Source organism: Oncorhynchus masou, chromosome 19 (assembly GCF_036934945.1).
Source record: "Oncorhynchus masou masou isolate Uvic2021 chromosome 19, UVic_Omas_1.1, whole genome shotgun sequence".
Classification (NCBI taxonomy): domain Eukaryota; kingdom Metazoa; phylum Chordata; class Actinopteri; order Salmoniformes; family Salmonidae; genus Oncorhynchus; species Oncorhynchus masou.
The window spans coordinates 12,587,643-12,602,872 of NC_088230.1; the positions used below are offsets into that span (position 1 = coordinate 12,587,643).

Sequence of the window (15,230 nt, forward strand, 5' to 3'; positions counted from 1 at the left end):
CAGGCGAGACATAACGGATTGGAAAATCCTTACTATAAGTAAGACAACTCTTTAGAGAGAGGACATGATGATGCTTCTACACTCCCCTACATGTGTGTTTTGGACAGTATAGCTACATTCCTTAATTTGGCTCTATACCCCAGAATTTTGGATTTGAGATTAAATGCTTTAGATGAGGGGACAGTACAGATTTTCACCTTTTTTTAAGGGTATTTTTATACTTATCTGTTTAGAAATGAAAGCACTTTATGTATATAGAACAAATTCACTTCTAGTTTATTAAATTTAGTCAAAAGTTTAGTATATGGTCCCATATTCCTAGCACGCAACGACTACATCAAGCTTGTGACTCTACAAACTGGATGCATGCGTTTCGGATTAGGTTGTGCCCAATTTAAAATGAATGGTAAATAATGTTGCGTGTTATTTTGGATTCACTTTTATTGTAAATAAGAATATTTATATTTCTAAATACTTTTATGTGGATGCTACCATGACTATGGATAATCATGAAGGAATCGTGAATAATGATGAATGAGAAAGTTAAAGATGCAATCATTTTTATTTAACTGATCATGCCCCCTTTGGGTGGGGTATGATATTTATGCCACTGTAACTTATTCACTCATCTTTATTCACAATTCACTCACGGCACATATGTGTTCAGAAACATCTTATATTCTTTTTTGCCCACAACGTGACTCCAAAATGACACAATACAACATTTACCATTGATTTCTTTTGGGCACAACATAATCTGAAACACAACCAAAACAAACTGCAAATGCATCCAACAAGTTTGTAACTTGACAAAATGTGATACACTTAAAGTGCATTTGTCCAAATACTTATGACACCTTCAAATGGGGGGATTAGATACATAAAGTGCCTTCATTTCTAAATCGATATGTATGAAAATACCATTAAAAAAAGGTGACATTCTGTACTGTCCCCTCAAATGCTATTTTGTATAGAGTACAGAGCTTAATTAAATGTTGTCGCTTCACTGTCCAAATAAATATGTAGAGGAGTGTGTGTGTGATGTCAGTCTCATAAAAGAGATTTAAACCTCAATCGACTTACGGATAAAAAATGCCATTATTTTCCACATTTAGTATGACAAATGACTGAGGTATTGAATGGAATACTGGAATGTATAGAAATACTACTGAAATATGGAATGTTATGGTTGTAATACTTGTGAGACAGTACCTACTTGAGTATAGTGCTAACAAAGGTAGTGTGTATTAGTAATGTAGTTTGCTTACAGTATAAAGTTCATATCATCTGAGTGGATGTTGGTGAGATCAGGAAAGAGGGTGAGGCCAGTATTGAAAATACCCCTAGAAGGAACCAAGAGAGAGATGGTTAGATAGCTGGCAGGCGATGACCAAGCAGACTATCCCAATCAAAACCAAGAGAGAGAGGGAAAGACAGCTGGCAGTGACCAAGCAGACTCCCTCACCAATCAAGCAACCACAGAGTATAAAATATAACATGACAGTGCCAGTACTGGCATATACAATAGGGAACCTTTTAAGTTGAATAGATTGGAAATAATTGCTCAATTATTGCCAAAGCCAAATATTTCAAGACAAGTCTCATCTATTGTATCTTGTGTTAAAGTAACGTTGTCAGTTTTTCACTTACATTAACGTTTTTCAAAGCCAAGATGGTTTTGATTTTTGAAAAAAGATGCTTATAATACACGTAGGATTTCTAAATGAGCTCACAGGTATTTCAGGTTTGGAAGGTTCTTAAATGCTTCTGGGTCTATGTACGACAGACTCTTTGCGTTCCGGATCTCTCTGAAATGGAAAACACAAATACACCTTAAAAATTACAGTAAACATGATGTTTTCCAGTTTGAAATGTACTTCTGTGTATCCTAGGATTAAGTGCTCATACATCCTTTGCTTTGCTTAGTAATTTGACATTCCTGTGTCACTGAACATACAGGACATGTTGTGTAGTATATAGGGTTGTATTCATCCCCGCTAGTCCTTTACAGTTTCCTTTCATGTTCTCTAAAAGTCAAGTACGTGCTTTAGGTTCACTGACACACACACACCAAATCAAATCTTATTGGTCACATGCTTCGTAAAACAACAGGTGTAGACTAACAGTGAAACGTTTACTTACATGCACACTCACACAGCCTAAGACCCCCCCCCCCCCACACACACACTCACACACAGAGTGCTGACAGAAGAGGGCAAGGTGCATGTCTGTCTATCGGAAAGACCAAGAGGAAAATCTCCAAAGTCTCCACATACATCCAACCCTGGAAGTCAAGGTTCAATTAAAGTTTCATTCGTGTGTTGACTCTGGTGCACCCATCGGCCAAAGAGAGGGCCAAGGGGGGCTCTCCTCTTTGCTTGTCTAACCCATGTGGTGTGGATGAAAGCTGGGGAACGTGTGATCCTGGCCCTCCTTCACACACCTAGGTAACCGCAATCAGCACCTTAGCCAACATGTTCTGACCACTGAGAGTCTGAGCCACTGTGTGTGTGCAGTGAACAGCTACCTTCCAACCTCCACCCCACTTTGTCCTCCACTACCTCCCTCCCTCCCTGCCTCTCAGTCCCTGAGTTGGTGTGTGTGTGCAGTGAACTGCTACCCTACACCCTTCTACCCCATCCCACTCTCCACCTCCTCCCTCCCTCTCAGTCCCTGAGTTGGTGTGTCTGTGTGCAGTGAACTGCTACCCTACACCCTTCTACCCCATCCCACTCCCCACCTCCTCCCTGCCTCTCAGTCCCTCAGTCTGTGTGCAGTGAACTGCTACCCTACACCCTTCTACCCCATCCCACTCTCCACCTCCTCCCTGCCTCTCAGTCCCTGAGTTGGTGTGTCTGTGTGCAGTGAACTGCTACCCTACACCCTTCTACCCCATCCCACTCTCCACCTCCTCCCTCCCTCTCAGTCCCTGAGTTGGTGTGTCTGTGTGCAGTGAACTGCTACCCTACACCCTTCTACCCCATCCCACTCTCCACCTCCTCCCTCCCTCTCAGAGCCTGTCACAGTGGGGACTGTGCTGATGGACATCAATGGAATACGAGATTAAGGGGAATGTCAGTGTTCTGTACTATTGTGATGAAGCAGCTTGATTAGTCTTGACTGCAAAGCAAATAAATGACCTCATCCCATGCAACTTAGCGGTCAGACCTTTGAGAGAACATACATCAGACGCAGATATAGAGACGACTAAAGGCCATTACGCCAACCAACTTGTTGTTTATGAGACGCCTCTACAGCAGCTCAGGCATGGATATGAAAACCACATCGACTGTTGGCTGTCCTTCTCTCCTAACATCCCCAGTTGCACGCTGTTACGTCTGTCTGTTTAGACGCAGACCTAGCGATGATGGACAGGAGACCGATACTCTATGTATCAATTATTCTCTCCAACGTCATTATGTCAGAAGGCACTTCGCTAAAGTGCTGCCCCAGATTAAGACGGGACGGCAAAAGCCACGCTCTTCAGATGTCATGAAATGTTGTCGTCAACCGTAACTGTTATGGAAACGCTGTTGGGTAACAGTTCTAGAATATCTGTTGATCGTGTATGCATATGCTGGCGCTCGCAATGGTTTGCGGCATGGAAGGGGAGAACACTATTTACGATCCTGAAAATAACAAGGCAAATTCGTCTAACTTCTTCACCATAATGTGTTTAATAAGAGTCATTATTAGAAGAAAAAAACTACTCCCCTCCATATGTATTTGGACAGTGAAGCAAAACATTTTGTGAAGCTCCAGCGTTTTTGGATTTGAGATCAAAAGTTTCATGTGAGGATACAGTACAGAATGTCACCTTTTATTTGAGGGTATTTTCATGACTTCTTCAAATGGGGGGACTAGATCTAGAAAGTGCTTTCGTTTCTAAACATTAAAACAGATTTGTATGAAAATAGCGTCAAATTAAAAAGGTGACATTATGTGCCTCGTATGAAATATTCTAGCTCAAATCTAAAATGCTGGAGTATAGAGACAAATTATTGTTTATCTTCACTGTCCAAATACATATGGAAGTGAGTGCACATCTCCTCTACTCACATGTGGGTAATTTTCTTTAGATTGTAGAAGGAATGCCTCTGAAGTCCTACCAGTGTTACGTCCACTGATATGTATCTGAAAAGAATAAACCATCATACTTTCATATAGGGATTTTCAACATACAGAAAGACATACGGTGTCTTTGTAAAAATAGATCTTTCATTTTATTACTCTTTCCTCCACATTCTTTACACATATGGTTTTACTGTGTAACATTTTAACAAATTACAATTAAAAAAGGTATTGCGCAAGCATTCCAATTATTATACAACATGTGATTTACTGTCATCTTTACACTCCTTTCCGTATTTATTTGGACTGTGAAGATTAACTTTGTATTCTCCGGCATTTTGGATTTGAGATCAAATGAGGCGACAGTACAGAATGTCACCTTTCATTTGAGGCTATTTTCATACATATCGGTTGTACTTTTTAGAAATAAAATCACGTTATGCATCTTGTCCCCCGCTTTGAAGATGTTTTTGTTATAAGTATTTGGATAAATTCACTTATTTGTGTATTAAAGTAGTAAAATGGATAGTATTTGGTCCCATATTCCTAGCACGCAACAACGACAGTGCATTCGGAAAGTATTCAGACCCCTTGACCTTTTCCACATTTTGTTAAGTTCAGCCTTATTATAACAAAAAACATTTTTTTTAAATCCCTCAATCTACAGACAATGCTCCATAATGACAAAGCAAAAACAGGTTATCAATTTTAGAAAATGTATATAGAAACGCCCCGTAAATATCACATTTAAATAAGTATTCAGACAATTTACTCAAGACTTTGTTGAATCACCATTGGCAGTGATTGCAGCCTCAAGTCTTCTTGGGTATGATGCTACAAGCTTGGCACACTTGTATTTGGGGAGTTTCTGCCATTCTTCTCTGCAAATCCTCTCAAGCTCTGTCAGGTTGGATGGGGAGCGTCACTGCACAGCTGTTTTCAGGTATCTTTGATCGGGTTCAAGTCCGGGCTCTGGCTGACCCACTCAAGGACATTGAGAGACTTGTCCCGAAGCCACTCCTGCATTGTCTTGGCTGTGTGCTTAGGGTCGTTGTCCTGTTGGAAGGTGAACCTTTGACCCAGTCTGAGGTTCTGAATGCTCTGGAGCAGGTTTTCATCAAGGATCTCACTGTACTTTGCTCCGTTCATCTTTCCCTCGATCCTGACTAGTCTCCCAGTGCCTGCTGCCAAAAAACATCCCCACAGCATGATGCTGCCACCACCATGCTTCACCGTAGGGATGGTGACATGTTTCCTCCAGATCTGACGCTTGGCATTCAGACCAAAGTGTTCGATCTTTGTTTAATCAGACCAGAGAGAATCTTGTTTCTCATGGTCTGAGTGTCCTTTAGGTCCCTTTTGGCAAACTCCAAGCGGGCTATCATGTGCCTTTCCCTAAGGAGTGGCTTCCGTCTGGCCACCCTACTGTACCATAAAGGCTTGATTGGTGGAGTGCTGCAGAGATGGTTGTCCTTCTGGAAGGTTCTCCCATCTCCACAGAGGAACTCTGGAGCTCTGTCAGAGTGACCATCGGGTTCTTGGTCACCTCCTTGTTCAGTTTGGATAGGTGGCCAGCTCTAGGAAGAGTATTGGGGTTCCAAACTTCTTCCATTTAAGAATGATGGAGGTCACTGTGTTCTTGGGGACCTTCAATGCTGCAGAAATGTTTTGGTACCCTTCCCCAGATCTGTGCCTCGACACAATCCTCTCTCGTTAACCTTCCCCAGATCTGTGCCTCGACACAATCCTGTCTCGGATCTCTATGGACAGTTCTTTTGACCTCATGGCTTGGTTTTTACTCTGACACGCACTACTGTCAACTGTGGGACCTCATATAGACAGGTGTGTGCCTTTTCAACTCACGTCCAATCACTTGAATTTACCACAGGTGAACTCCAATCAAGTTGTAGAAACATCTTAAAGCTGATCAATGGAAACAGGATGCACCTGAGCAAAGGGTCTGAATACTTATGTAAATAAAGTATTTCTGGTTTATATTTTTGTTATAAATGTACACATTTAAAAAGTAACCTGTTTTCACTTTGTCATTATGGGGTATTGAGTGTAGATTGATGAAGAAAGAATATAATTTAATCTATTTTAGAATAAGGCTGTAACGTAACAAAATGTGGGAAAAAGGCAAGGGATCTGAATACCTTCGAAAGGCACTGTACATCAAGCTTGTAACTCTACAAACGTGATGGATGCATTTGCCGTTTGTTTTGTTTGTGCTTTGGATTACTTTGCCCAATAGGAACTGAATGGTGAATAATCTAGTGTCATCTTGGAGTAACTTTTATTGTAAAAAAAGAAAATGTTTCTGAACACCTCTACATTAAATGTGGATGTTACCATGATTATGGATAATCATGAATGAATCGCAAATAATGATTATTATCAATAACAGGGAGGCTAGCATTTTTGTGGGGGTATGATCCATAATCATGGTAGCATCCACATTACTGTAGAAGTGTTCAGAAACATTATTTTCTTACCCTCAAATAAAAAAGGTGAGATTCTGTACTGTTGCCTCAATTGAAACATTCAAAATACTGGAGTATAAACCCAACGTAAAAAATATGTTAGCTTCACTGTCCAAATAAATACGGAGGGGCGTGTACCTGAACCACTGTGAGAAGTAAAGCTACTAGACTAATGATCCTCAATCCAAAGCCAAGCTTTAGCCTCAGTCCTATAGTCTTAACTACCCACCTCTCCCAATGCCTTGAAATGTATGGGTAATTTAACAGGTATGTATGCACCCTACATATCCATTACCCAGTCATCAGTACCACTGCTCTCATTTGTTATTACTGAGTAACTACTGTGTAGGTAGTGTGTAGTCTAATGGCATATAAAACAAACAGACAGATTATGAATCTATATCAGAAATGGAATGAGTCTCTTCATTGTGAGAAAGCAGGGTTAGTATTCAAAGTGCAGTGCACTAGACTAGAATTGCTCCTGATTGCTAATACATACTATTTACATGCTGCTAAATTAAAAGGGGGTTAAACAAGTACTTCCGGTCTAGAGACTGGCTGACTACAGGTTAAAAAGGGTCTCTTTTCCAGTATTCTGTGGCAGGTTGAAGCTTATTGTCATGGGTCGTGTCCTGGTGGCAGAACTGGGCAGCTGCCAAGTAGTAAAACTGTATGATATATATATATTTCTTAAACTTTTTGATCTTCATTTAAGGTTAGGCATTAGGGTTAGCAGTGTGGTTAAGGTTAGGCTTAAAATCAGATTTGATGACTTTCTGGCTGTGCCAGCTAGCAACCACTCCGCAGAGCTGCCCCAGAACAAGATTGATGACGAAAACCGCTAACCTGCTATTCTGTTGGGCAATATAGAGGTGTGCTGGGTGAGGCTGGGGACAAATCTCATTTTGCTCTCTCTCGCTCTTATTTCCTCATGTCGGACTTGGACACAGCCACCGGCCTCAGGCTGGGATCAAGGCCTAGCTCGTGTATATTTTCAGAGAAGTTGTCAAAAAGAACTCAATTTCAAATTTCAACATTTTGGCTTGGTGATACCCTTTTCCATCTTCATCTACTGAGTTTATATTTTACCACATCATCTAACCCGTTCTCTGAACGAGGTACCAATCGGTACAGCGACTCCGCCGGAATACCTTGCCGATGCCTAGGCCCTTGCGGTGGGAATGCTGACATTCCTATTCTAGGACCGCATTAGCTCTTCCAACTGTGATTAGCAGACAGCGGTGATACTAAACAGAGAACAGATCATCTGCACAAGTGGAGGAGAGGACAGAGAGAGAGAGAGAGAGAGAGAGATTTTTTTTTTGGGGGGGGCATGTGGGGGGGCATGTGGGGGGAGAAAGAGAGGAAGCAGAGAGCGAGAGGAGGCTTGAAAAAAAGGTTTGGATCTCTGATCCCAATTTTTTGGATCAGATGGAGGATAATAGACAGGTGGATGATGTGGAGTCGGGATGATGATGATCGGAGAGATAGAAAGAGAGGGACAAGGAAGGGCGTAACGGTGGAAAGAGACTGTTTGTGCTGATGGTGATTCACTCACATCCTTGAGATGTTGACCAGGTTGGAGAAAACATCTCCTGGCACTGATGTCAGACGCGTCTCCAGAAGCCATCTGGAAGAGACATAGAGGAGTACTGATCAATGTAAAGTTTACAGATCCATGTAAAATTGACAGATCCAACACAATCAAACACTCAAATCATTCAAAAAGTATTTCAGGAGATTTTGTTCATTTTTGTGTTGCTTAATTCGTGTGAAAAATACGCGTTTTGGTGCGACTGAACTCATAGGAAAAGACACAAATATTTGTGCAACCGTATTCATAGGAAAATACATTTTGTGTGGGCAAACTTCAGAGCAAACTTTTCAAAGTTATTGGAGCAATGCATTATGGGCAATGGTGTTCTACACTGCCTTTGTTATTGTTAATCAACCAGGTTGTCACTGAAATGAATGCCAATGCTGTGTTCTATGCTTATTTTCACTTTATTTTTATGAGGGTTGTCAGATTGGAGTAAAAAGTAGTATGTCTGTGTGGTATTGGAGGTTTTTGATTGGAGAACAGGGATACATTTTCATGATGGGAAATTAGTTCATCAATAAATATGGGTAAACAGAAGACTTGCAAAAAAAATGCAGTTAAACAGGTTCATGTAAAATAATGAATTCTGTTGGCTTACACTTATGGCACTTCCTAGGCCATTTCATGATGTTTATTACGCTCGTGTCAATCATGTTATATACTTACAGTAGGCTATTGTAACAAGACATATGCCAGCATTGTAGGACTACTGCCTCTGTCCAGAGGAATACTAGGCTTTCTGGGCAATGGCTGTTAGAGATCACTCTGCCACAGATGAGCCCTGGTTAGAGTCCCTGCTTTCACTTTCTTCTACGACATTGTTGGCAGCGTTCAGATCACGTCCAGCTTACGTCTAGTTATGTGATCTAGTGGTGGGAAGCGTTCTGTGTTTCAACATTGTGTTGGGTTATTCTTACCAGTGTGGACCCAAAACAAGCACATTCTACACATTTACAAACTACCTGTTTAAAGTGTTATTACAACCACGGTGTTCTGTTGTTACTGAACCATATACATCTAATAACCTGAGAGTGATCCACATTATATGTGTAGACAGATAATGGAAGTGTGTTATGCAGAAAAACAGAATGAATAAAAATGACAAAAGAGGGCCTCCCGGGTGGCGCAGTGGTTAAGGGCGCTGTACTGCAGCGCCAGCTGTGCCACCCGAGACTCTGGGTGAGGCTCTGTCGTGACCGGGAGGTCCGTGGGGCGACGCACAATTGGCCTAGCATTGTCCAGGTTAGGGAGGGTTTGGCCGGTAGGGAAATCCTTGTCTCATCACGCACCTGTGGCGGCTAACCAAGGTTCCTAGGTGCACAGTGTTTCCTCCGACACATTGGTGCGGCTGGCTTCCGGGTTGGATGGAGCTGTGTTAAGAAACAGTGCGGCTTGGTTGGGTTGTGTATCGGAGGACGCATGACTTTCAACCTTCGTCTCTCCGAGCCCGTACGGGAGTTGTAGCGATGAGACAAGATGGTATCCAATTGTTTAGTAGCGACTACGAAATTGTGGGGGGAAATTAAAAAATAAAAATGACAAAAGAAATCAAGCAAAGATGTACAACTATTTAACCATTTTATTCATTACTGAAACACTACAAACATTTTACCAGTTAAACTCCTGACATAGCCAACTTGACTTTTGGATAACATGAGTACAAACAAGGTGAGTGTGTGTATACGGTATGTGTGTAAGTGTGCGCGTGTATATTATGGCGTGTATTATAATTTCCCATCCTAAAAATGTATCCCCATCTGGTATACACTTAGTGCCAAAATTGTACTGCAGGATTTGTTTCAAACCATTTTAAAATTGTATTTCTATGTTTCAAGTATAGCTAGAATGTCTGAATAGTGACATCATCATCCTGAGGGAATTGAATTCAAATTGGAATTTGTGGAATTGTTGGGGATAATATTGACGTGGGAAATGAATCATTGGAATTTACCTAACATTGAAATTGAGAGCAATTGAATTATCTCTGAATTTAAAGACTGACCTGGAATTTGAATTGAAGTAAATGGAATTTACAAGGAGAGGGAATTGAATTTGTGGAATTAACCCCAACCCTGTCCTTCTGCTTGTTCAGTCAGTCTGCAGGATCTATAGGCATGCCCTGAAAACACTCATCATACACGTTGTTTCCTGTAAACTGGGCATGCAGCAGAGCAGACAACTATTGAAATTGATCAAGCAGACCATAATGCAAGAGTGCTAAAGACATGGATTCATCTTGGAGTTGAAAAGTAGACCCAACAGTGAAAAGAGAGAGAGAGAGACATGGATTGGAGACAGAACGAGTACAAGCTCAGGAACACTCCAAAGCCAGTCGATCGCTTTGATTTCAGAATTGTCGGTATTACAAATTTGTTATAGAATGAAACAAGATCCTTAACTTACAGCGAAGTTGGCCTCGGCTAACCCGGGTCGGCTCCAGACCAACATTGGTAGATAGTAACCAGAAACATACAGTCTAGGTTCTCTCTCCATGCAATGCAGGGCTGGATTAAAGGGTTCTTTGAAGTGTATGGTGTAAACCCTGTCATAGGAACATGAGGGGAAAACAAAAACGTTGGGTCTGAGTATGTAGGAGTGGACCTGGACCTAACCCCTCAGCTCTCAGCCAAACCAAACAATGTCTGGCCCTGCTTACACCTACGACCGGGTGGCTGGGGGAAACACACTGGGTTATAGTGGTTCATTACTAAAAAAGTGGTTTATTAGTGGTTTATCACTAGAAATGACCATTGGTGATATTGTTTTCAATATCATTACATAAATATTTGTTTGTTTGTTGTTGCAGTAGTTCATCGCAGCAGCGGTAGCTAAGCTAGCTATTGGACCTAGGTTTTGTTTCAATCTGTAGCGCAGAAGATGTGCGCCATAAGTGCGACAGAAATTTGAAGGCAATGTTCCCATGACTGCCTTCGTAGGAAACGCTGCATATGTCAGCTCAATCGGAAAGGACCTTAAAAAAAAAAGTCAACCGTGCTACAGCGTGGAGTATCAGTAGAATGTCAAGCCTGGAGAAGAAACACTATTGAAATGCTCTTCACTAGGATAAATAGTTCGCTCAGTAGACCATTTCCCCAAAATCATTTCAGCCAACGAAATTGGAGATCCTCTTTAGACTTCTGACTCAGATGGTAATGGAGCCGTATACTCCATAGACCTACTTCAACGTGACCAAGCGTCTGCTCGGAACACCTGCGCTTCTCTGCTAAGCATGTGTGACATTGATCTAACTTTCTTTACCCTTCTCTCCTCCCATTTGACAACTATTTTAACACCAATCTTTACTAATTTGGAAAGATTGTATCGAGACGGGGACGATGGGACAAGGGGGCGGGGGGGGGGTAGGGGGTTGGCACGCCAGAACAATTTGGAGAAACAATGGACTAATTCAGCGCTGAGAGCTGGCGGTTAGTCAGGGGGTTGGTCAGTGGTAGCGTAGAGCACGGCAGCTCTTTGACAAAGTCAAACAAACAGAGATACACAGAGCAGACTCCCATCACCATCACAATGTGTTGAGCCATTTCACTGGATACCTATTACTACACACACACACACACACACACACACACACACACACACACCACACACACACACACGCCATAATAAAACCAGTCCAGTGTTACACTGGGGCCACAGAGGGCAGACAATCAGCATCCTACAGGCTTTATGGGAAAATGACTCCCTCAAGTTGTCATTCAAGAGAGAAAAAACCCTCGTAATTTAGAATGGTGTCAGAACAACATGGCTGGTGTTACTACTAGATCTCTCTCAAGTAGAATGATGGAGCAATACTGGGCTTATTTATGGCCTTAATGATTGGCCTTAATGATTTAGTAAGTGACAGCGTAACAGTGTACAACTTCAAACTGTACTCAAATCTTAAAATCCTAAAAGTGTCCCTAATCGAGCCAAGTGTAGGCCAGTGGAGGCTCCTTAAAGGAGGGATGGGAGGAACATCCTCCTCAGTAAATTTCATAAAAAGACATCGTAAAGCATGTAAGTTATCATTTTTAGATAAAACTATACTAAACATATTCACGTCTCCAAATAATTGATTAAAACACAGTTATTGCAATGAAGGTCTACAGTAGCCTCAACAGCACTCTGTAGGGTAGCACCATTGTGTAGCCGGAGGACAGCGAGCTTCTGTCCTCCACTGGGTACATTGACTTCAAAACAAAACCTAGGAGGCTCAGTAATTATGACAACTTCCGTTTGACGTGCTCCAACCTATCAGAGCTCTTGCAGCATGAACTGAGATGTTGTACACCCAATCAAAAATAAATCTAGTACTGAAAGCATAAGCCACAGCTAGCTAGCACTGTAGTGCTCAAAATGTTTTGAGCATTTGTCTCAAAGAGAGAGAAAGACAATTTCTTCAAAGATCAAGGAGAAGCAAAAGAGTTTAATTGAATTCGCTAGCAAATGCAGCTAGCAAGTTTAGCCTACTCAAACACCTTGCTCAAACAGAGGGATGCTATGTTAGCTAGCTGGCTATGAATATCCAACACAACACTGGAACTCTTCCAAGTCAAGGTAAGCTTTTGGTTTTACTAATTTATTGCCACCGGGGTTTGCCGGTGTAATTGCTAAACTGCGTACTAACTATACACTAATGTTACTGCATGATTTTAGCGGGTTTACTAACTTGTTCGTTCTATTAGCTATGTTGACTATGATGTTACTTTCGCTAATATGGGGACAACGATGTAGGCTGTGTGTAGTGGTTATGATATGGCTTCGTTTTTTTGCCTGGTCACATACAGGTAATGTGTTGTGGATTGAAGTCCACAAAGGGAGAAGGTGAGAGCGCATAGATGCGAGAAGGAATACAACGTGGCTGCTATGAAAGTGAACTGAGTTTCCACGTGATCAGGGTTGTATTCATTCCGCCGATTCTGTTGAAAAATGCTTATTAAATGGAAGCAAATGGAAAGGAAACAGGGATTAACATACAGTACCTGAATTTGTCCCATAGAAACTCGTTTGCAACTGTGTGACTAATGAGTACACCCTAGATCAGGTAGATGCAGGCAAGAGTGTACAAGGCGGTATTGAATGTGTCACTGTCTGTCACCTCAAATGTTTCTCTTGACCTGTGTGCACCTACGTTGTAAACCTTCATTCATAGGCTAGGTTGTAGCAACCTCATGATAGGTATAGGGAAAATTTCAGTATCATATAGTAGCCTAAACCTATCGATGTTACATTGAACTTGATGAACGGAATATGAATTACAGTCATCCAATATGCTATAAGATAAATAAATCCATGCTCATGAGAAGAAGAACAAAATTATTTGCCCTCCCTCATCTTAAAACAGCACTGACCGCCATTGGTGTAGGGCCTAGGCTAAACCTTCAATCTGTACTCTACCACTAACACTGTCTTCAAGTGTTCTATCAAGTGTTGGGTTATGCAGTGCCTGGGCTCAGTGTTTTTCCTCTTCTGTTCGTTGTTCTGTTGCTGTAACTGCATTTTGAGCAGAAAGTAATCTAAAAAACTATGAATATTGCTTTTGTGACTATAATGTTTGTTTTTAAACCTTAATGAACAGATTATCAAATGAAAATAGTTCAGTTTGAAGTCATTAATTCATTCTAACAGTTCAGTGTTTAGAATTATTAGTCATGGTAATTTCCTATAATTGATCACACTTCTATACTTCAATTTTTCCCCCAACCCTTTAGACCCAGAGTGACTACTTTAAAAATCATTTGGGAATCGATTCTTAAGAGCTAAATTAGTCAATCTCACCCCTAATTACAATCTATGTGGGATTTATAGACAACCGATACCTGGATCTAAGTAAATTGTCATTCTAGAATGAATCCAAGAATTCCAGTGTTAGGAGACTGAAGAGAGTTATTGTGGGTTTTTCCCCGCTCTTGAAAACAAATTGTTCTCCCTAATTATTCTCAAATGGCATTCGCTCTCTCTGGGTGTTTGAGAAATGTGCTGTGAAAAGTAAATATTGTATTCGAGTGCATCGAGCAGGCCCAGCGTCTGGTGTGGGAGAGCTAGCAGTCACGCTACACAGACTTTTAAAGAGTGTCCCTGCTTTCCTTTCCACCGTACCTCTACCTCTTATCTAACTCTTCAACGCATGGACAAGACCTGCAAAAATACCCCCCCCGCACACACACAACCTGAATAGAGTACTCTCTGTCTTACCCCTGTGACACACACACACACACACACACACACACACACACACACACACACACACACACACGCACTCACAAAGATAAGGTACACACTTTTTATTAGCATGCACAACAAGAAACAATTGACAATGATATGTCAACCTCTTGTAGGTTTCCAGCAGTCCGACAGAGAGACTTCTATACTTTAACTATTTACACAGTTACAACACTGTATTACGACATAGTGACATTTGAAATGTCTCTATTCTTCTGGAATATTATGTTATGTTTACTGTGCATTATCTATTTCACTTGCTTTGGCAATGTACATATATGCTTCCCATGCCAATAAAGCCCCTTAAATTGAAACGGTGTTCACACAAAAAGAGACAGGGACCTAGTCCCAGCAGCACTAACACAATGGGTTCAGCTCCAACAATGTGCCCCTGTCCGTGTGTACAGTACAACATCTTCACGCCTAGTTGCCAGATGGCTATTTTGGGCTGGGCTTTTTTTGGACTATTTTGGGAGATATTTTTTTTGTCTTTTGTTGCCTGGGGGGCATTGGGCAAACTATGTGAGGGTGAAGAATGCAGTGGCATCGCGGGGGCTTCTGGGCGGCTGAATTGGGGCACTGATTAGAGCATAATTTCATGTGATGGGTGTCCTTGGTAGACCATGAGATGGTGGCTGGGTGAGGAGGCGGACGGTTGAAGAATGGGTAACAGAGGAAAGTTTTCTGAGCATACCGGTAAAACAAACTGGAGCAGAATGTAGATTATCATACGGATTGTTTAACCTAAACAGCCAGAGGAGGGCTGTAGACCCACCATGCCCCACAAACCCTTGCTCTGCCCATCCCTGATGCCTCCCTATGCCTGGGGGCTGACACACCAGATGCCCCAGTCACCA

At 41.6% G+C, this 15,230-nt stretch overlaps 1 protein-coding gene across 1 annotated transcript in view; it reads right to left on the reverse strand.

The window, feature by feature from the left end:
• The window catches only part of LOC135505821 (thyrotropin receptor-like), a 30,211-nt gene that overhangs the window by 12,004 nt on the left and 2,977 nt on the right, over nt 1-15,230 (reverse strand). The window contains exons 2-5 of the mRNA XM_064924985.1: nt 8,113-8,184; nt 4,060-4,134; nt 1,734-1,808; nt 1,269-1,343 (exon numbers count right to left, since the gene is read on the reverse strand). Of these exons, the coding sequence (XP_064781057.1) occupies nt 1,269-1,343; nt 1,734-1,808; nt 4,060-4,134; nt 8,113-8,184 (297 nt within the window). The remainder of the gene's footprint in view (nt 1-1,268; nt 1,344-1,733; nt 1,809-4,059; nt 4,135-8,112; nt 8,185-15,230) is intronic.